The sequence below is a fragment of the Rhinolophus sinicus genome, chromosome 9 (assembly GCF_057876585.1).
Source record: "Rhinolophus sinicus isolate RSI-liver-muscle chromosome 9, RSI-T2T, whole genome shotgun sequence".
Lineage (NCBI taxonomy): Eukaryota > Metazoa > Chordata > Mammalia > Chiroptera > Rhinolophidae > Rhinolophus > Rhinolophus sinicus.
In genome coordinates this window covers 24,716,472-24,740,093 of record NC_142509.1, presented here as the reverse complement: position 1 = coordinate 24,740,093, position 23,622 = coordinate 24,716,472, and the positions used below count along the sequence as shown (strand labels likewise).

Here is a 23,622-nt window from a genome sequence, read left to right as displayed (position 1 = left end):
AATGTGTATGTCTGTGTATGCACACAGACATACACACACTATATATATATATATATATATATACACACACACACACACTTGTACATATATAAATAACTATGTGTGTGTGTGTGAAAAAGAAACTGAGACTCGAAGGCAAATACAATTAAGGTCATAGCACTTCTTCACGGGCAGAGCTAGGATTCACATTTAGGACCCTGCTCTCCAAGTCCAGTGCCGCTCCCACCAGCTTTGCCTCCACTATTATTTCACCGTGCGTGGCAGGGTACAAACCCGTGCAGGGACATCCCAGTGGACTGGTAGCCTATGGCCCTAACCCCTTAAACACTACCCTGTCCCTAGTCCCCAGACCTTTGGGCCAAGCTCACTCTGGTTGGTTCCTATTATGGGTTGGATTGTGTGCCCCAAAAAGGGATGATGACATCCTAACCCCCAGTACCTGTAACTGTGACCTTTTTTGGAAATAGGGTCTTTGCAGGTGTCATCAAGTTAAGATGAGGTGATACTAGATTGGGATGGGTGCTAATCCAGTGACAGGTGTCCTTAGAAGGAGAAGGAAATTTGGACTCAGGTGCAGACATAGCCCATTGAGAGCACCATGAGATGATGTAGCAGAGATCCGAGTGCTACACCTGCAAGTAACAGAACGTCAAGAATTGCCAGCTACCACCGGAAGCTGGAGAGAGGCAAAACCTCCCCCACAGGTGTCAGAGGAAGCCTGGCCCTGCCGCCACTTTGATCTCAGACATCAAGCCTCCGCAGCTGTGAGACAGGAAATTTCCGTTGTGCTAAGCCCTCCAGTCTGTGGCCCTTCCTTATGGTGGCCTAGGAAACAAATACAGTTCCCTTTGCTTCCTAGTGACCAGTCAGGGAGATCAGAAGCCGCTTGAGTGATTTTTTCAAACTGCAGAGCCCCAGACATGAAAAACTGAAAATAAAAGCTTATTGTAAAATACCGAAAGGTAGAGATATCGTTTTTAAAAAGAGAGAAAAGGCACTTCACCAATGAGGCAGAGCCTCCAAAGACTCTCTGAGCTGACTTGGCTGCTAGGTTTCCGAGAAGCACACCTCCCTCCCTTCGGAGCCGCCTTTCCCTGAAATCTCAGCGTGTGGAACTGCAGTGCTCAGTGCAGACGGCTTCCCTGACACCCATGCTAATGAGTTCACGAGCCAAGTGGGGTGTCAGGAGACTCCCGATTCTCCCAGAAACCTGAGGAAGAATCCAACATGTGGTTCCAGAGGCTGATGGGAGATGACACGTGAGGCAGGAGGATGGTCAGTTTCTTGCAGCGAGATGTCCCGAGTGAAAGAGAGGTTATAGTCTGGGTTCTGAGGGTTTTTTTAAGGACAAAGTTGTTAGACATAAATTAGTTTTAAATCATTTCCTCTGCTGAACAATGGAAACAGCCCCGATTTGATGGGCACCTTTGTTGTGCCACGCCCTTCTCCAACATTAACATGTTTTACCCTCACAAAACTGCATGAATAGTATGTGTGTCCAATGAAAGCAGGCAAAGGAGGCCCAGAGAGGGTGGATAGCTTTCCTGGGGTCACACAGCCAGGCTGGGGAGAACCTAGGATTCCAATTCAAGCCTGACGAACCCCAAAAGCATCATCTTCCCACCTCATCACTCTGCAGTCCCAATTTCTAGGCAAAGCTCTTCCACCAATAAGCTCATGATGCAGACAGAGCAAATTGTATAAGCTCTGTCTACAGCTACTGTTCAGGGTTGCTTGCCCAAGGCGGTAGTTTGGTCCAGCTGAAACTCAAAGTCATGTCTTGTCTCCCCTAGTCCATTTACCCCAAACCATTTCAAGAATGGGTCAGGCATCGGTAAATGAAAGAGTCTGGGATTCACAGTCCCTCCAGCTCTGCTGGGTGACCTCCTCCAGAAGGACTCCCTGACTGCCCAGTCATGTTTCTCTCCTCGGAGCTCCCCTGGCACCTACAGTTACAGCAACCACAGCACAGCACTTGCAGTAGCTTATTGAAATGATCTGTTTGTATGTTCAGAGACTCAAGTAATTCACTTGCTAGGATTGTACCCAATTGGTTCTTGTATCCCTCCGGCCCAGCGGTCTCAACCAATGACAGTATTTGTTACGATTACTGCCGTTGTTATTGTCAGCAATACCAATGTGGGCTTTATTAGACTTCACGGCTTTCTTGTAACTTTCCTCCTTTGATGGTGGCATGGTAAATGAGTCCTCAGACTCCCATCCAGAAGACATAAACCAGCTACCTAGAGTAGAGGATCTGATCAATTCAGCGAGCGTTTCATGGTGGCTCTCTAGGGAGGTACGTAAGAGTTCCCCAGGAGGATCTAGCCTCTCACCGCCCTGCCCCCAGAACTCCACACACCTGCAGATTTCCTGGCCTGGGGAGAGCCCACATGGCCAGACTGTGACCTTAGTAAAAGCTCCTATTGATGAGCTGTCCCCAGCATCCTCACCTCAGCCAGCACGCCAGGCTTTGCTGGGTGCCCATCTTCATTTAGAAATTCCTGTCTCTGAGAAAGCAATAGCTCGGAGGAATCCGTGATGGCTCAGGGTGTTTGAGCACAAAAAGGGGCCCTCATTACAGCAGAATTATTAAATGCACAGGACTCAAACTCCAGCAGGCCTGGGTTTGCATCCAGCTCTGCCATTTGCCAGTTGTGTGACTTTGAACGAGCCCGTGTCCTCATCAAAAAGAGGTTTTAAGCAATGATCATGCCAACCATAAATATAAAAGTTCGTAACAGTGAGTCTGGCATGTAACAAATGCTCCGTTAACACTGTTTGCTACTTACCACTCAGTTTCAATGTTCCGCTACTGCTTGAGGTATATTACAAGCCATTCATAACAATAACTAACGAACCTGATTGTTGAGCGTTTTGCTCAAATGTGCTCCCAAAATGTACATTTTTTTCTTCTTACAGTTGAAGAGAGGGGGAGGAATGAAAAAAATAGAAATGGGGTTAGATTTGTGATCACGTCTGTAAGACCATCAGCCTAACTCACTTGAATTCCTGGGGGAGAACAGAATGAAGTCATACAGATTGCAACCAGAACTGTTTAACTTGGGCCAGTGAATCTCAGCCAGGGTGGTTTTGCTACCCAGGAGACATCTGTCAATGGCAATTTCTAGAGACATTGTTGGTCGTCAAAAGAAGGGACAAGGGATGCTACTGGCATCTAATGGATAGAGGCCGGGGATGTTGCTAAACATCCTACAAGGCACAGGACAGCCCCCCACCCCACCCCACCCCACCACCACCACCACCGCAAAGAATTACCCAGCCCAAAATGTCAATAACATCTAGGTTGAGAAAACCTGCCTTAGACAATCTCATTTCAAAGTGTGGGTACATCCCTGGCGTATGGATGTCATTGCCCAGCCACGGTCTCAGCTGGGGATGGGCTCCTTGGTCCAGTCCGTTTACTTAACAGACAGGAAGAATGAAGTTCAGAGACGTCCAGTGATTCGCCCAAGTTCACACAACAGATCCAAGCCTCCAGTTTCAAATTCAAGTCACGTTGTATGTTACTCTCTTGCCATGTTCTGGGAGCTGAAGATAAATACAAACGCCTTCAGAGAAAGCAGGTTTCTGCCAGCAAAGAATTCCAGGTCGAATTCTTAGAATTTTACTGATGGCTGGATCGAAATGGCATCGGACTGACTTGAGAGAGATCCTAGACTCAGATCACAGCTCAGCCTTTTCCTTCTTGTGGGACCTTTCACAAGTGACCTTCCCCTGAGTCTCTGTTTTCTCATCTGTAAAATGGCTAGATGGTGCAGTGATTGACAGTGGACTGGGACCACTTGCTTTTGATTCCTCTCTCTCCCATGCATTGGTTTAACAGGATACCCAACAGTTCTGTGCTTTCTTTGCTCAGATGTAAATGGGGATGGTGATAATACTATCTGGGCCTGGGGTTTGCTATGCTCATTGAACGAGTTCCTAGATATAAAACCCCAAATAGTGCCTGGTGCATAAGACGCTCTCATAGTGAATGTTAGCTATTCTGGTCCTTACTGTTCCTACCTTTAAGGATTTGGGGCGAGAATTGAAAATAATACCTGCAAATCACCTGGTACACACTGGGTGTTTGACTATTTTGGAAATTAATTAAATGATGAATTCAGTGCGGTTCTGAGCCCTAAACCCTTTACCCCTAAAGCTCTGGCTGAAACTCTAGAATCACCTGGGGAACTTTAAAAAGAATACTCTGGGGGACTAATTAAATCAAAATGCATTAGGGGTGGGGCCAGGGCACTGAATAATCTAGGGGGATTTTAGTGCAGCCAGTGAAGAACAGCTGGGGACGCTTCCCCCCATCGTCAAATCTGCTGGCCATCCAGGCCTAAGAACTTACCTTTGTCACGTTCCAGAAACTATCTGTGGCATCTATGAATGTTAAGTTACATGAAGGCAGGAGCCATATCTATCATCATTCATGACCAGCGCCAAGAGCAGTGCCTGATACATAGAAGGTGCTCAATAAATGTTTGTTGTACTCACTAATCTGTTAATTTATGAAAGGAAATTCAGGGAAAGGCTGTGGAGAAATTCTCCTGAATTACTACTGCCACTTGCTGGCCACTTTGCTACATTGCAGATAATACATGGGATTTACGTTAAGAATCCCTTACTTCCCCTCCACCCAGGACGGAGAAAAGCAGCAGGCAATCAGATCAGCATCCCACCCCTCACACTTCGCCAGGCCTGAGCTTTCGCTCTGTCCCAGCAGAACACTGAATTCCCAGGTTTCCTCTGGAAACCGTCCCTGAACTTCCCACCCGTTACCGTGACCGGGTCTGGCGAGGTTTCTCCTCCGTGTTTCTTCCCTCATCACAGCTGTCACCGCACTGGGTTGCAATCATCTGCCTGCCGTTCTCTCTCGCACTAAACTGAGTTCTGGGAAAACAGAAACCTTGCTTCTCCAGTTCACCACTCTATCCCCAGCTCTTAACACAAGCCTGGCACATAGGGGCAGAGTAATGTCTGCTGGAGAAAAAGAAAAGCATGAACTCTACAGACTCTGGGGCTTCCTAAACTGTCAAGTGCAGTGTATTGGGTTGCATTTCCCAAGGAGTATTATCTACACCACTGGTGCTACTGCTGATGGCTTTAAACAGCGCCCAGGTTAACTTTCTGGTGTTTTATTTTAAGAAAATTTAAACTGACCTTGGAAAACAGTGGTCGTTGGAATATTATTTAGGGCAAGGCTAAATTGCATGGCACTGTTGAAATGGAAAAGCAAGTCAATGGAAATAAAACTATTAAGTAAACAATAGTACAGTTGGTATGAAAATATGACAAAAATTGTGAAGACCATACAAATAACCAGGGTTTATTGGGTGCTCACTCTGTTACTCACCTCACATGCATGAGCGAGCTCATTTAATCCTCTAAACCCTACGAGGTGGCCTATTTTACAGATGAGGAAGTTGAGGCTGAGAGAGGTCAATATTTTACCCACAGAAGTTATTTATGATGCTTCTACTGTATGCCACGCCCTGAACTCCAAACAGGCCTTAATGGGCTCATCCCCCATGAGGAAAACGGATATTAAATGATTAAATACAACACGGTATATGCAGTGCTGGGATGGAGGAAGAACTACAAGGCTTAGTGACTCAATTAGGGGTAGGGGGCATCAGGGAAGGTTTCCTGGAGGTAGAGAAATGAGAACAGAGTATTGAAAGACAAGACTTATCCAGGCTGGGGTGGGCAGGTGAGGGGTAAGGTGAGAGGCAGAGGAATATTTCAAAATTTAACACCACCACCATCCATCATTGACTGAGTACCTGGGGCATGCCAAGAGCATGCTAAGTATTTTACATTCATTATCTTATTTAGTCTTCCAAGTCCCTACAAGGTACTACTGTTATTCCCATTTTGCTGATAAGAAAACTGAGGCTCAGGGAGGTTGTGGCCTTTGCTGGAGGTCACACAGCTAGTAAGTAGCAGAACCAATGGTTTTTTTAAAAGATTGTTATTAAACTACAGCTAACATACGATATTATCTTAGTTTCAGGTGTACACCATAGTTATTCAACATTTACATACCCAAAGAAGTGAGCACCATGATAAGTCCAGCAACCATCTGACCCCCTGCCATGTTATCGTGATATTATTAACTGTATTCCCCATGCTGTACGTTACAGCCCCATGATTTGTTTGTTTTATACCTGGATATTTGGACCTCTTATTCCCCTTCACCTCGCCTCCCTTTTTAATTTTTCAATTACAGTTAACATTCAATATTATTTTATGTTAATTTCAGTAGTACAGCATAGTAGTTAGACATTTATATCATTTAAAAAGTGACCCCCCTGACTAGTCTAGTACCCACCTGGCACTGTACATAGTTATTACCATATTATTGACTATATTCCCTAAGCTGTACCTTACTTACATCCCCATGACTATTTTGTAACAACCAATCTGTGCTTAATGCCGTCACCTTTTTCACCCTGTCCCCAAGTCCCCTAGAACCAAGATTTTTAACCCATATTCTACAGCCCAGTACATTCTACCATGGCCATGTATAAGCCATGCCCAGAGGTGGGAGAGAGAAACGTGAGTTTCAGGAATGGAAACAGTTCAATGTGACCTGGGAATGTAGAGTAAGGATGATGGAGGGACTGACCAAAGATTTGCATCATTTCATCAGAGATCCTTTTGGCTTGCATTTCAGCGGAAGAGTCCCTGGCATGTGACAACCCTGGGTTACCTGAAAACGGGTACCAAATCCTATACAAGCGACTCTACCTGCCAGGAGAGTCCCTCACCTTCATGTGTTACGAGGGCTTTGAGCTCATGGGCGAAGTGACCATTCGATGCATCCTGGGACAGCCATCGCACTGGAATGGGCCCCTACCTGTTTGTAAAGGTAAAGAAACCTACTTGCGACCTGGGGACTGAGGGACCCAGAGATGTCAGGACAGGCTTGGAGGAATTCCAAATCTGCTCTAAGAAAGCAGAGCTGTGGTATTTTATTAAATCTAAGCTACCACCATTATTTTCTGCACCACTGAGAAAGAAAACAATTGCTGCCAATTAAACTGACTCGGTGCCTTCTCCTTGCTTCGCATTTTTATTTTTACTTACTAACAGGGCTCTTTCACGCTCAGGTTTTTATCATCAAGGAGAGCCATTTTGCTGTTGACTCCTGTTTCCACTACGTGGCTTAAACATTTCCCACCTCTTACACCTGCTTCTCACAACCATTTGGTTCCCAAGGGTTACAAGACTTCAAGAAATTAAGTGCTTATATCAATTAAGAAATACAGCAGAATCTAACCCAAGTGATTTTCAGTATCACATGATCTGGGAAACGATTTAATGTTAAAACTGATTTAAGTTTGGTTTAATTAAATAAGACAGACGTGTCTTTAATATTATTAACATATCTGGCAGTCGAATAAGATCTAAAGTGGTTTCACCTTCAGGGACCAGGGTCCCCCGCAACCAGGCATGGTACCTACAGAGCCTCTTTTGTGTTCAGGGCTCCCATGGACGCTGACTGTGAAGCCCTCCTAGGTTCTAACCTCCTTGCTCTTTTGGTTGAGGTCAAATGCCTTTATCTGAGATCAGGAAGGGTTTTTCGGTTAACAGCAATTGATTGGTTGGTTGGTTGGCTGGTTGATTGGTTGGCTGGTTTTTTAACTGATTTTATTTTGATGAAAAACAAAAACTGGTTTGGTTTTCATCACATTGTAATGAAAGTCAGAGAGTAGGTTTAACAAAGGCACTAATTAGGAAGTCTCGGTATTAGGTAGGACATGAATATTGCTTGGCTGTTAGTGGGATCCCCCCCCTTCCACTCCCGCTATAAGGCAATCTTTTTGCCTACGGCTTCACTCTAGGGTTTTGCATCCTTGAAACCCATCCATGGGGCTATATTTGTATGCTCAGCTACCATGATCACTTTGATGCTAAGGCATGGAGACACCAGCTCCCATCATTTTGAACTTCCAGAGACGTTTTACAGGGAATAAAAAGAAATGAATGAATTCCAGAGAGTTCTGCTATGGCAATGAATGAACAAAAATGGTTTTACAGGGAATGTAAATCCCAGTCAAATAAATATGGAATAAATGTGAAATTAGAAAGGTTCACGGAAATATCTATTTCAAAGCAGGAAGACAGTTTTTCACCTCTGGGGGGATTTGGGATTTGGGATTTTTGTCTCGACCCTCACCATTCATCAGCCTTTGTTCTACATGAAAATACTGTAAAGACCAGCACTATGTAGTTAAGAGCAGAGGCTAGAGAAAGTCAAGCGGTACGGGTTTAAATCCTCCATCACTTAGAAGGTGTGGGATGTCAGAGATGTCCCCTCACTTCTCTGATCCTCTGTTTGCTCATCTGTGAATTGGGGATGATAAAGTGTCTACCTAACGAGATTGTGGTGAGGGTTAAATGAGCAAATATATATAAAGCTCTCAGCACAATACCTGACATATGGTGAGTGTTCAGTCATCGCTTGCTATGACTGTTGTTGCCCTTGTTTCTTCCCTCTCTATCTCATCTTCTCTCAGGAACCTAGGAAGGAAAAGCATGCAGGCATTTCCATGAATTCCAGTGGCCCAAGATAAATAAAACACAGCACTAACTTCAGCAAAGCGTGGCATAGGATTTGCTCCTGTTCGTAGTGGCTTCATTTCATGCGCAATGAATTCAGTTGACATTGACTAGTGTCTCCAATTTCTCTTTCAGTTAATCAAGACAGCTTTGAACACGCTTTAGAAGGTGAGTTCCATCGTTGAAAAAAAATCCAATAAATCAAGCTAAGAGCAGAAAACAAGGGCAGGTCCTGGGTAGCTTGACCCAGGTGCTTACAACATTTATTTTTTAAAAAGCTGCCTCCACTCAGCTGGAGATAATTTCAAAACAAATTCTATTGTAAAGGGAAAATAATTGAATTGGCAACTTATGGTGCTAACTGTGACCTCAAAGGGACTGGCAGCCAGTTGTGTTCATGAAGTAAGAAAACCGCAGTCCATATTTCTGACCATGACATGACCCTATTATAAAACTTTTCAACCACATGGCACTGTTTTGGGAAACAAAATCCAGTCACGTCTCACCTTCCAAGCTAAACATCCTCCTGGGTTTGGGAGGAAAGGTCTTCCCGGGGAATGTTCTGTGGTCTATTTTCCCCTCGATCTTTCTCTTCCCCAATATATGTGTCCCTCTATCCCCCTTGTTCTCTGTTCTCCTTTTATTAGGAATTACCAAGTGAGATTTATTAATGTGGAACAGACACTGAAGGCTACCCAGGATTTTGTTTTGGTTTTCATTTTCTGGTTCCTTTCCTTTCTAACCCCTCCCATGCATGAAATAGTCTGCATTCTGTATGACCTCCAGTTTGGTCCAAAACCACTCACCCAGGCTATTGCATCAGGAAAAAATTTATATTGTTTCATTTTTGTAAAAAGTTTTAACCAATTAAGCAGGTTTTATTATCATTTTTGGAGACATTTAGCTTTCTGACAATAAGCCGTTCACTCAGAATCTGGGGCGATGGGAATTACATGGCCTCAGTTGCCCTTCCGTGTCACGGATGATTTTTAATCCAAGCAGGCAGAGCCAGGCCTCACATATAAGTGGAGAGGAGGAGTACGTATTAGCCACTGTCCTGGGGAAAGAGGCACTTCGTGGTCTCACTCTCTTTCAGTCCATCCCTTTTTTGCCTTTCCCCAATCAATGCAGCATGAGAACGTCTCAAAGGTTTCTCAGAAATGAGAGCCATCGTCATGTTTTGTGCTCGTGCATTTATCATGGGTATTAGGTTCGATTTTGCAGACCCTGTTGGGTGACAGTGACTGGATTATAGATTGGCATAGAGCTGAGCTGTATTACACGTGGCCATGGGAATTGGCAGAGGAAACCTGGAGGCCAAGTGTCTAGAAAAGATGTGGGGGTCCTCTTCAAGCCGTACCCCCAGCTCATCCCCACGACAGATATCATAGTTCTTATCATTTCCACCAATACTGAAAGATAACATGCGACCAGGAAGGCATGCAGCCGTGGCCTTGGAGACTCAGAACTGGGTCTTCACAGTTGGGTGTCATTGGGGTGTGCGATACGGAGAACCGCCTCACTGCTCCATGCCCTCTCCTGGAGGGTCTGGTCAAGCAGCTCTGGGGGACCCGCCAGTCTTGGGTGCAACAAGGTCCCTCCTGTCTGCACCCCGGCATGTCAGCCAAATCTGCCTCCCCAGTTAGCACACCTGGGATTTTCTCCACGTCTTCCCTTGACTTGGATATTAACCATATCTCAACTGTACCCCCCTAAAAATGGGCATGGTATGACCAGGGTTAAATGAGTAGAATTCCCAGTCATCCTTATAACCACCGCACCCCAGGATGGGTCTGGACTCCCTTGCAAAGAACCAGCACCATTGCCTCTCATCTCTACCTCTTCCCCCTTTGGAGATGGTTCTTCAATAGCTAAGGCTCTGTGACCTCAGTTCTTTGAGTGGGTGCAGGAATAGGAGGGCAGGTGCTCACCTGGGAGCCAGGTACCGTGTCGGTTGAGCGTGGGACATGAGGGTCTCACTGGCTTCTGTGTTTAGTAGCAGAAGCGGCAGCGGAGACGTCACTGGAAGGGGGAAACATGGCGCTGGCCATCTTCATCCCTGTCCTCATCATCTCCTTGCTGCTGGGAGGAGCCTATATTTACATCACCAGGTAAGGGGCTTTGGGGCAGGTTGAGGGGCTGCGGTCCACTCAACCACCCGCCCACTGGGGACTGGGCCTTTCACCTCTCTGAACCCCAGGGTCTCCACCTGTAGCTCGGGGATGGTTGGTATTCATGTGATTGTAGGGATGGTGTGAGTCAACTCAGCTCTGGGATAAATATTTATATTGGACACCTACCAACCCTCCGTGGTAGGAGGGCTGAGCAGGTAGCAGCAAATAAGACAGATGCGATCCCTGACCTCAAGGAGCTGTGGGTTACTGAAAGAGATAGACGTGTCACATGGCCAGGTACATCACCTCACTCATTCCATTATTCGCTCACTATTCATTCATTTATTCAACAAGCATGTGTTGACAACCGCATGTGTGCTAGACATTGTCCCAGGAGTTGGGGTCTTAGAACTTGCCTTTGAGGAAGAAAGATGATACTAAACAATGCCTAGGGGAGTCACTAATTCATTCAAATTCACAATTGTTGAGCACCTACTATGTGTCAGGCAGCTTTCTGGGCTCTAGGCACATCACTGCGGAAAAAAAGCAGAAGGAAATATTTGCCCTCATGGGACCCAGATTCTAACAGGGAGGGAGGGGGAATAGGAACTAGTACGTGAGAAAAGTATGTAGTACATTAGAAAGTGATAAATACAGGAAGAAAGAGAAAGCTGGGAAGGGAGAAAAAGGGAGCTGGGGTAGGGGTGGTGGTTCTACCTTAAATGGAGTAGGTAGAGGAGGCCCTGTTGAGAAATGACATGTGAGCAGGGACTTGAAAACAATGCAAAGATAAACTATGCAAATATCTGGGATGGGAGGGTCCTAGGCAGAGAAACAGCAAGAGCAAAGGCCCTGAGGCATTTGCCTGATACAAATTGTCCCCGCCCTCATGGAGCTGGCAGTCTAGTAGGAGGAGAGGAGAAATACACAAATTATAACACCCTGTGACGAACACAATGATGGATAGAGATAGAGTGTGGTAACAGAGGACCCACCTTTAAACAGGTGTTCAGGCTGCTCAGAGGGAACGCAGTATACAGTAGGTGCTCAATACATGCCCACTGTTATTGTTGCTTCTTTGCATTAAAGAAGGACTTGAATCAATTCCAGGGTGAAAACAAATTAAGCTCCAACCCCTCCTTAGTAAAGGGAGGCACCGAGGCTTTTGCTATCACTGACTGGGTGTGAAGTTGAGTGCAATTATGATTTCAGCTTTCACTCCGCTCAGATTCTCACCTTTAAGAGGCTGTTTCCATCCTCCTTGTCGTTTGTGGAGGTGCTGGTGCTCAGAAAGTGGCACGAACCGCTCCCCTTCGGTATCGGAAGGTGTCTCGTGGTCCGGGAGCAATAACCTCTCTCCTTTACTGTCTCTTCTCCAGATGTCGCTATTACTCCAACCTCCGCCTTCCCCTGATGTACTCTCACCCTTACAGCCAGATCACCGTGGAAACTGAATTTGACAACCCCATTTATGAGACAGGGGTGAGTGGGTCTCTCTTCTCTCCCAGCGCCTCCCGCTTTGTCTGCTCTGAATTCACCGATAGCAAAACTGAAGGTGTCATTTCCTTTTGCTCACGATGCCACTGGCAGAAAGGCGTGGCCAGTGGTCCTGTGTTATCCCCACTATGACCCCGATGGCAATAACGGCTCCCAGAACCCAGCTCACTTTGCAAGCCAGTGACAAGCCTGTCATGTTGTTTGTTCTTGGCAGAAGGATTATAGAAAGAACGGGCTGCACCAAAAACCCATGGAGAGACGGCTGAGATGGGTCAGAACCCACTGGTGGCCTGGCGACAATGGGCAGCATCCCCACACTCCTTGCTGAATGCCCCACTCCTCATTGAATGGCAGTGTGTGACATTCCTTGCTGAATGCCCCACTCCTCATTGAATGGCAGTGTGTGACATTCCTACACATTTGAGTGGCAGGACTTGTGCTGGGTGCTAGGGATACAGTCAGGAACCAAATAGACATGGTCCTGCCACTAATGAGCTTACAGTCAAAAGGAGACAATAATATCACTATCAATAATAATACGTACCCTGGACAGGACATCTTAAATACCTGATCATCCTTGAATCCTTGCAACCGTTTGTGAGACACTCTGTGGTTATCTCTGATTGGTTGATGAGGACATTGACGTTCAGAGAAAGGAAGAATGATTTAGCCAAGGTTGCACATAGCCAGAAGGCCCCGCCTGGAGCCAGGATGCAAACTCTGTCTGATGCCGTTAATCATTATACTGCCTCCCCATCAACTTCAAATAATCAAATTTGTCAATGAATATCTTGATGGCACCAAATCATAATTTTTAAAAAATGACTGAATTTTTTTCAGTTGACATTCAATATTATTTTATATTAGTTTCAAGTGCACAGCACCGTGCTTAGACATTTAGATAATTTATGCAGTGATTCCCCCTGATTAGTCTAGTACCCACTTGGCACTATACATAGTAATTGTAACATTATTGACTATATTCTCTAGGCTGTACTTTACATCCCTGCGACTATTTTGTAACTACCAATTTGTATTTCTGAATCCCCCAACCATCACTTTGCCTCTGTATCTATGAGTCTGTTTCGGTTTTGTTTGTTCGCTTATTTTGTTCTTTATATTCCATGTGTGAGTGAAATCATATGGTATTTGTCTTTCTCTGTCTGACTAATTTCACTTAGCATAATACCCTCTAGGTCCATTCCTGTGGTCGCAAGTGGTAATATTTCATTCTTTCTTATGGCCGAGTAATATCCCATTGTATATATGTACTACAACTTCTTTATCCAATCTAGTGATGGGCAGTTGGATGGTTTCCATATCTTGGCTATTGTAAATAGTGCTGCAATGAACATAGGAGTGCATGCATCTTTTCAAATTAGTGTTTTTGTTTTCTTCGGATAAATACCCAGAAGTGGAATTGCTGGGTCATATTACAGCTCTATTTTTAATTTTTTGAGGAACATCCAAACCATTTTCCACAGTGTCTGCACCAATTTGCAATCCCACCAACAGTGCACAAAGGTTCCCTTTTCTTCCCACCCTCGCCAACACTGCAACAAATCACAATTTTTAAAGACCATGAAAGAAATTGGGATGCTATAAAAATGTCTGATGGGGGAAACTCCGAAGTCATGGGGGAAGGCATCTTTGAGAAAGTGATGTAAAACTGAGACACGTAAGGTGGGTAGAACTTAGATGGTGGTTTATGAAGATGCCAGGGAGAAGGCAGAGCATGTGCAAAGGCCCAGAGGCATGTGTGAGACCCAGGTTGGTCATGACTTTGCACAACCACAACCCTTCCAATTCACTGTGTCGTGATGTGTAATCGTCTCCCAAAGTTTGCAGGAGGGGCACAAACTTGATTTGTTTCTTGTTCCTGCTAACTTTTCCTCACCCCCTTTCCTCTGACCTCCTGTGTTAGTTATTGATTGATGTATAACAATATTACTGCAGACCTATGGGCCTAAAACAACACATTTATTATCTTATAGATTCTATAGGTCAGGAGTCCTGGCACAGCCTCGTTGGGTCCTCTGCTTTAGGGCTCACCAGTTATAATCAAGGTGTCAGTCAGGGCTGTGGTCCTATCTGAGGCTCGACTGGGGAAGGATCCACTTCAAGCTTACATGGTTGTCGACGGCATTCAGTTCCTTGCAGGAGTTTGGGACTGAGGGCCTCAGTTTCTTGCAAGCTGTCATCTAGAGGCCACCCTGAGTTCCTTTCCATGTGGCCATCTCCCTAAAGCAGCTCACATCATGGCAGCTTGCTTCCTCAGACAGAAAGAGAGAGAGTCTCCTTACAAGATGAAACGCACAATCCTATGTCATATAAAACAGAAGTGACATGCTAGGACCTCTGTGCTGTATTCTGTTGGTAAGAAGCAAGTCACAGGTCCTGCCCACCCGTAAGGGGAGGGGATCACGATACAAGGGCATGAACCCTAGGAGTTAGAGATTGTGGGGACCCTCTTAGAGTCTGCCTACCACACTCCCATCTACCACAAAGTATAGACCTGATTAGCGGGAACTATAGACCTTCATTAAAGCATATGACAGTGACCTCTCCCACGGCCAAGCCTATGACTTCTTCTATCACCCTGCTCCTCTAATCCAGAGGCTTGGAGTATATGACACATACTCCATGAATATTAGAGAAACTGAACTGGTTGCTACCCACATATTGTAGTCATTTTAGATATGACATTGCTAAGAAGAGTTCATATGTTATTTTGCATTCTGTGTAGCTTGTTTCCAAATCCTGAGAGAAAGTCAAGTTGATAAAGAACAACACTTTAAAAACTAGACCTTGTTAATACCTATCAGTATAGCAGGTCGGTTACCTAGCTCTCTAATCATGCCGTGTAACAAACAATTCCAAAACTCAGTCGCTCAAAGCAACACTTGAATTCGCTGCCGGTCAGTGGGGCAGTGTTTTCAGGTTGTTTCAGCTGAGTGGTAGTCCTGCTTCGGCTGTGCTCGCTCACACATCTGGGATTGGCTAGTCATGTCTGGGGGACTGTGCTCTGTTCTCCACGTCCCTCATCTTTCTGTTGGGACTAAAGGCTGTCAAGGCACACTTTGTTCATGGTGATGGCAGAAGAGCAAGACACAAGCAGAAACACAAGCACTTTTCAAGCCCCTCTTGTGACCCATTTCCTTATGACCCATCGGCCAAATCAAGTGAGGGTCAGAGTGGAAGGCATTGCAAAGTCACATCGCCAATGTCATGGACACAGGGAAGGGTGAAGAGCTAGACCATGAATGTGTCACTCTGCCCCACCGGGCATTAACTGATCTGTGCATCTCTCTCTTGCAGGAAACCAGAGAGTATGAAGTTTCTATTTAAAGAGAGCTACACTTGAGACGGGAACTTACAGATGTGAACTCAGCTACAACCTCCTCAAGAAATTCATCCAGAGACCATATGGCATTTGATGGAAAACCCCCGGAGTGTCGGCTGTTGTCTTTTCTTTAGACTCTTTCTTGAAGACTTACTGTTTTCTTCACTGTATTTATTATATTTAAAATTGAAATAGGTGTGGTTGGATGTATTGCAATGGCAGTTAGATTCATGTTACAGCCTCAGTGCTGAAGGCAGGTGGAAAAAATGGCAAACATAGCAGCAGAAGGAAAAAGAAAAAAAAAAAAAAAAAAAAAGGCAAAAAACCAGGTTGAATTTCTCCCACCGGCAGTGCCATGCTATGGCTGCATCAAATTGCATGCACCTTTGAGATCCAGGCCCTGGTGTTTTTAATACAGATCTAAATCCCCAGATTAGGTTGGATTAACTTGCGTTGGAATTGCGCATGGATACTTAACCAGGTCTGCTCCTAAACAAATCCTGTGTTCACTCTTCCGGATTTTCCCAACTCCCAAAAGGTCTTGCCACATCCCCGCCACGTCTGTGGTCCTTCTGAAGGCAACAAAGGTGTTGTGTAAACATTCTGTTCAACCCTTCTGTCCTCACTGGACGCTGGCAAAATAAGAAAATGTTTTCTTTCTAGAAAGGTGATAAATGTCAAAAAAAAATTTTCAGAGAGGATGAGAAATTTGGGAGTTCCCGTAAAGAACTAGGGAAGGGGGAACATTGGGTGAGGTAATCAATTTACTAAAATGTTCCTTTCCTTGACACTCCTTCAACGACGAAGGAGCAGGTAATTTATGTTACAAGTGCCAGAATCGATCAACTTGTTCAGCAAAGCCACCCTCGAGCTGTGACAATATATCCACAGCTTTGCCCATAGAGTGATAAGGGTTTGTGTTGCAGGGGTGAAATGTCCTGAAATCCAGGGGTAAGCTGTTTTTCTCCTGGGGTGCTGGAATGTCTGAGCCTTCAAAATAGGGGAGACTCAAGTGCACTGTTTCTCTGAAAGGTGTCACCTTCAGGCTATACTTGCAATCAAGTATTTCGACGGGGAGGGTCCTATGAGAAGAAACTGCTTTTCTGTTCTCTGAAGCTCTGCCCAGATGTTGGTCGGTGGCATGAAAGCTGACCGTGGAAATACAAAGAAACAGGAACAGGGGAATTAAAACCACAAAGGAATCTGCATTATACGGTTCAAACACCAATGAGGAGAGAAGGAGGAATTTCACGCCAGAAAGGAATTCTTAGCACCTTATTCATCACGTGAGCATCCTTGTATTTTATCAGGGTCCTTACATCCCAACTCAGTGGGACTGGTGAGCGTGTGACTAAGAAGGAAGATTCTTTTCTAAAGACAGGTGTAAAGAAAAGGCAGGGGACGAGGATGCACGGAAGGAATAGTACATGCAAGGCAGTTTCACCTCCCTCGGACTGTCAGCCACCTCCCCAGTGACAGCCGATGGTTCAGAGAAGCACACAGGCTCAGTGGTCCTCTTTGGCACCCTCCCACGCTCCCTAGAATTGTGTTAAATTGGCCGGTTTTCAAACAAGAAAAGACCTTTCTGGCTGCCATGCCACTGGGAGAATGGCTGGGTGTCTATATTTTGGAAGCGTCTGAAACAGCATAAGGCAGTTGGCTTTGCACACACGCACATACCTTCCTCCCAGCCAGGAGCTTGGACTTCATTCAGTCTTGAGGTCTAAGGCTGAAATAATTTCCTGCTGCCAGAAAGGAATCCTGCATATATGCTCCCTAAGGCATGCATGCGTGACGCACAGCAAGAGATAATTAAAAGCTGTTTTCCAGCCATTCAGAGCCCACCCCATTTTCTGAAAGAACCAGAGGAAAAACGTTCCAGATCATTAGTGAACAATGTCATGTTTGGAGAAAGATCAACAATGCAAATTAATGTAACCTTTTTTGAAAAGGCAGAATCCAATCTTTGCTTTTATTTCTGTTTGATGCTTATTCTAACCCTAACTCCGAGGCATCTGGAAAGAAAAACTCTATTACTGATACCTAATTTTAGAACATACTGTGGTTCTGTGAAAACTAAACATTTGCCTTTCGTAAAGACTGACAAAATGTAAAATCTTTATTCTAACCTTGTCCCCTAAACCTGGCCAGGCCATGGCCCAGGAATTCTTATTGGTTATTGGAGGGATAGAAAAGGTGTTGATTTTTTTTTTCCCAGAATACCAATGATGTCTTAGTTTTGTCTAGTGGTACAGCACCTGGAATCATATTTTAAACGTTTGTTTTAGCCTAAAGATGGACCATGCAAGCTTGACAATGTACAGTGTGACTGAAAAAAAGACAGGTTGGGGTCTCATTTTCTTTTTAAGATATCTGAATGTGTATTTGTAACATGTAAAGGTAAAGAAATAATAATAGTGCCAAAAATGTACCAGGCATCTCATTTCAGTTCATACATGTCTGTTTTTATAAACCCATTGGGATTAAATATTTTTGAACAGGATACAATCCTGAGAAACTCGAGAAACGGACTGAACCTTCCTACAAGCCACTCTTTGTTTTTAAAACAGTGGGGAAATACGTTTACAGAGATTTTGAGCTTCAAAGAATGCATGTGATGGCGTGTATTACATGCTAATTCGTATACGCTGGAACTATCAGCAATTGCCCTGTGCTTTGAAAATGCACACACCGGACCCTCTTCAGCTTGGAGCTCATCTTTTGCTTTTATGATGAGGGGAGTAGAATTATTTAGCCAACATAAGTATTCTGGTCACTCCTTGATGGCCATCCTTACTTAGTTCCATAGACATGCTTTAAATATGATCTTTTGAAGTCAGTTCCTTGGAGAGCCTACGGAACCTCAGGCTGACAGCTTTGGAAATTGCCAAACAGCCCTGCAGGAAACAAAGTGGCTACATCATCAGGATGGTTGTGTAAATGGAAGTGACAAAGCAAATATATGGGTAGATTTAGACTGAGAGTGAGCCTTGGGCAAAAATGACCTTTCTTTGGAGTAAGTCCAAAGAGTATGACTTTTCTATGCCCTTGAGTGGTTATGGCGGGTCATAAGAGGTCAGATGGTATGGATTGTTCAGCACCCCTAAAGGCAGGCTTTCTCCTGGGAAGTTTTCATTTCCATTTTATCTCCAAACAGAATCAAAAGCAAAACCAACTTTGTAAGCTAGAATAATGAAATGAAGTCATTTTCCACTTTGTATATATTGATGCTAATAAAAGAAATGAAAAAGAGTCACATCCACAGGATTTTTGTTACAAAGCCTCCACCGTGGCACCAAGGGCAGTATCTCCAGTTTCTGGGCCTTAGGTTGGAGGAGCCAACTGACACTTTGAATGCCAACTCGGGAACGGTGCTGGGAACATTTGGGGAATGTTTGGGACAAGACAGGACTCTGCCATCATCAGACATACCATCATCCTCCTGTCCTAGCCAGCTTGGGCTGCGTAACAAAGCACCACAGACGAGGTGGCTTAAACAACAGACGTTTGTTTCTCACGGTTTTGGAGGCTGAAACATCTGAGATCAGCGTGATGGCTGATTCCTGGCTTACAAATAACCTTCTCACTATGTCCACACAGGCAAATCTCTCTCTCTCTCTCTCTCTCTCTCTCTCTCTCTCTCTCTCTCTCTCTCTCTCTCTCTTTCCCTCCCTCCCCCCTCTCCTTATAAGGCCACATTCCTATCAGATTAGGGTCCCACGCTTATGACCTCATTTAACCTAATTAGCTCCCAAAGGTCCTGTCTCCAGTAACACTGGGGATTACGGCTTCAACATACGAATTGGGGGCACACAATTCACTCCATAGCATTCCACCCCTGGACACCCAAACTCATGTCCTTCTCACATGCAAAACATATCCATCCCATCCCATCAGTCCCAAAAGTCTTACCTCATCCGACATCAACGCTAAAGTCCACAGTCTCACGGAAAGCAGGTGCGGGTCAGACTGGAGGTACAGTTGTCCTGGAGCAAATTCCTCTCCAGCTGGGCACCTGCAAAACCAGGCAAGTTATGTCCTTCCAAGATACAATGGTGGAACAGACATAGGATAGATCTTCCCGTTCCAAAAGGGAGACTCAGAAAGAAGAAAGGGTGATGGATCCCAAGGAAGGCCAAAACACAGCAAAGCAAATTCCAGTAGATCGTAAGTCTCGAGAACAACCCTCTGGTTTTATACCTGCCCTACAGGTCAGCCGGGTGACAGCATCATCCTGTAAGTGTCCAATCAGCTTCCATTATAAAATGGACAGGTGGGCTTCTGAAAGGTCCCCTGGGGAGACGCTGCATAGGTGCGCCCAGGGCCGCTGGCAGGACCAAGGTGGGGCTGAACCCTTCACGAGCCTGTGACTCAATTCTGGAATGGAGACTCCAAGGAAGGACAGACAGGGTGAAGAAAGAGGATGGAAAGGTCAAAGTGCACCCAGGATGCCTTCAGAAACCAAAATTCTGTTTCCCACGCTGGCCCACATGTTTACAACAATAGTGGAGAGACAGAGCTTCCCTGGAGACCACAAACCACCCTCACTGGTAGATGTGCTGCAGACAAGTTAGTCAGGATGGACAGCCCTGGGCTGGGAGAGAAAGAACCAGAAAGACGTGACCGGAGAGATCCCTGCCAGGATAACATACTAACAACAACAGTAATGGCAGTCATAATAATATCGGGCATTTGTTGGCTGTGTACCACTTCTATTTGTTTTGTTTCTTCTTCTTCTTTTTTTTTTTTTTTTTACACTTGAAATGCACTTTTAGAATAGTTTTAGATTTCCTAGTTATTGGACACCCTGTAATATCTCATCTATTCCTGTTTGTAAAGAAACTGTTACTATTCTCCTTTTACAGATGTGCTATCTGAGGCTCAGAGAGGCTAAGTCACCTGCCCAAGTTCACACAGCTGGTACACAAGGGAATGGGACCCAGGAAGTCTGGCTACTGGGCCGTGTCCAGGGCAGGAATGACCGAGGCCAGCCTCAGATTCAGATGTGCTACCCCCTCCCAGAGCGCCCAGAACCAAAGCAGGCTGTTTTAGCCCAGGGATGCCCTCCCTTATTTGACATTCGGCCTAGAAAGTGTTTGGCTGGGTTCAGCAATGGCTAAGAGCTGGAACTGTGAGTTTGAATCTTGGCTTGATGAATAATTAGCAGCTTATTGGGGTGAGGGGCCCACGTTGGGGGAAGATACCTCCCTACGTCACTGTGGAGGCTTCACCCTGGGGCCTCTACACCCCATATAAAAGAAGGAGGAAAAGTTACTAACAGTCCCAAATGTGACAGAAGGTTGGGGCAGACGCTAAAAAGTGCCGGTCCGATATCTGTTTCCCTTCTATTGCTGACAGAACCTCAGTTTGTTCAGAGCAACAGTGACACCATCCTCCAAGAATGGGTCATAGTTGGGTTCAATTAGAATCATTCTGTTACCCCTTTTCCCCGCCTCCTTTGCTGCCAGGATGGATCCTCTGACCCCTTCTGACCAATGAGCTTTAGCAAAAGTTGGCTTGGTGTGTGTGAGGGGGCTGGAGGGGGCTCTAAGGAAGTCTTTGCTCTCCTGAGGAAAGGGGACCCCGCTGCTACAGCACCAGTACCAGCCCCCTTTCTCCCACCTTGAACCCGGTCGTGATGCTTCATGACTTCAGTGGCCAACGGCCATCTTGCAATGGACGTGTCCAGCACGAGGACAAAAGCAGTACACTAAGAATGGTGAGATGGGGAGGAACCCTGGGTCTCCGAGGGGGCCGACACCATCCTGCCTGACACAAGCATAAAACATGTAATTTGTGGAGCCAGCTCCATAAATGACGATGCAGAGGTGATGGTGTTACATGTTCTGCAACAGTATAAGCAGAGAACATAGGTCATCAACGTGGAACCTAAAAGCAAAGGTAGGCATGGATGCCATTTTCTAGAAATTTCTGCCAACCTTTTAGATCTTGTGCCCCCACCAACCTTCCATTCCTAGTTTTTTCTCACCCACCCTCCCTCCTGCTCTCTCTCTCTCTCTCTCTCTCCCCCCCCCCCATGTTAGGACTCCACCAAGATTTATTCCTCCTTTGCTATAAAAGACATAGGATAGAAAAAGTAGTGTCAACATGAATTTCATGGCTTAAACGTTTTAAAGACCTGGTTTTTATTTCCTTACATTTCGTGTATGCGTTTGTTTGCACTAAACTAAGAAATGACCATTCTAAAACTGTGCTGTTATTACTACTGTTTGCAATATAGTTGCCAGGCACATAGTAGGCATTCTTAAACCTGTGTGGAAGGAATGAACATCAACCAACAGAGAAGCCCAAGGTGTGATCAGTGTCACCGTGTACTGGGTCTCTTTAAACCACCAGATGGCACCCTCCGCATGGTTTATTCGGAGGCCTTCAGAATCCTACAGAAACACCATCTTACTTCACTTCCTCAAAACGATTCTTTTCTTTGGACAAAGTCATCCGATGGGTTGTTTCTGACACAGCAGGATTCTTTGTCTATGTTTGTTTCTATTCTGCTTTTTTTCCCCTTTCTCAGTCTTCCTTTCTCTTTCCGTCTTCCCTCTCATCTTCTAATCTTTCTGTCTCTCTGTCTCTTTCTGTTTCATTCTCTGCCTTTCTCTGTGTGTGTCTCTGTCTCTTTTCTTATTGTCTCCCTCCCTGATTCTCTGTTTCCCTCTGTCTCTGTTTCTCTTTCTGTCTCCGTTTCTCTCTCGGTCTCTCTGCATCCCGCCCCCACCACATCACCCCCGCACCAGCTCCCTCTCCCAGGGACCCGATTGTCAAGCTGCTCACGTCGTAGGCTGCCTTAAAACCTGCCACCACGCACATGTTCATGGCTGGATTTTACCTGTGTCCACCTCTGTTAAGAAAATCTTTGACCTTTGAGATTCCAATACAAAGAGCGTAATACGACCTCAGGGAACAGCAGCGTCTAGGAACAAAAAAAATACCTCATTCCTATTGCTCTGTGGTTTTGAAAGATGCACAGCCCAAGGGTCTGGAGGCCCCTGGAGGTCCTGGGGGGAGTTGCCCCACACCCCATCCAGGGCTGCTTCCCCTCCCACCCCCACTGTAACCACCGTGAGGAATTGAGCTGATGACTGTTTTGTTTTCTGGAGTCTCAACGTGTGCAGCAGATACACCCAGCAGTTGTGTCCTAATCCTGCTCAGCCGTTTGCCACAACTATGTCTTTTGTCATTTTAGCTGTGAGTTTAAGAGCGGAAGAACAGAATGGGAGGCCGTGAAAAGATCCTGAGGCCGTGTTAAGAACACAGCGGCAGAGCCAGACATCCTTGGGATGAAGGCTGGTGGGACACATAAGGGTTGGATAACCTTGGGCAGGGGGACAGCTAACAGGTGTTAAGCATGTAGATGAAATAAAGGGCCACAGACTAAAACTGACAAGCTCAGGGGAGGCCAGCACGGCAGGCCCTGCACACTCAGAGACAGAAAGTAACCACATAGGATGGTCTGAACAAAAAAATTCTTCACTAAAAGTGGGTCATGGCAGGTAGTCCTGTTTTAGAGCCTGTAGCTTCCTTGACAAAGGTCAATCTTTACCTTAAGTGAGCCTGTCTGTTGATTTTTTGCATCTAAGATAACATACTTTTGAAATCTCAAAGTAATCTCCTTTTCCATACCCTTCAGGGCACACCTGCCACAGGAGACCACAGAACCCCTCATTGTTATCTTGTTCCCAGAATGCCATCTCTGTGTGCTGTTAAAGTTAATTATTAACTTTCCTGCACCCACCAATATAAAAGAAGTATTACTTTTTATCCAACCCCGGGATTTCCCTGCTTTGCTTTCTTGTGTCCCCTTAGTCTACCACCAATGGATTTCCTGTAACCCGCCTTACACCATGTCCTTTGATTCTAACGTACAAAAGAAGCTGTAAAACTGCCATGCTCCAGAGCATTTTATCAATCCATTGAGATTTGGCTCAAATAAACTCATAAAAATTCTCTACAGGTTTGGACATCTGGCACTGCGATAATCTCTGTAGAGATGATTTCATTTAATCCTCCCAGCAACCCTGCAAATGACAAACCAGTGTAGATAAGGAAGCTGAGGCTCAGAGAAGATGGATA

At 45.3% G+C, this 23,622-nt stretch overlaps 1 protein-coding gene across 3 annotated transcripts in view; it reads left to right on the top strand.

The window, feature by feature from the left end:
* The window catches only part of SEZ6L (seizure related 6 homolog like), a 179,099-nt gene extending 160,316 nt beyond the window's left edge, over positions 1-18,783 (top strand). Inside the window, exons 13-17 of one of the 3 annotated variants that reach the window (XM_074321069.2) lie at positions 6,689-6,883; positions 8,713-8,745; positions 10,574-10,688; positions 12,071-12,173; positions 15,507-18,783. In XM_074321069.2, coding sequence (XP_074177170.2) covers positions 6,689-6,883; positions 8,713-8,745; positions 10,574-10,688; positions 12,071-12,173; positions 15,507-15,536 — 476 coding nt within the window. In that variant the 3' untranslated portion in view covers positions 15,537-18,783. The remainder of the gene's footprint in view (positions 1-6,688; positions 6,884-8,712; positions 8,746-10,573; positions 10,689-12,070; positions 12,174-15,506) is intronic. The other 2 variants (XM_074321071.2, XM_074321070.2) reach the window with 2 other exon arrangements.
* The last annotated feature ends 4,839 nt before the right edge of the window (positions 18,784-23,622 follow it).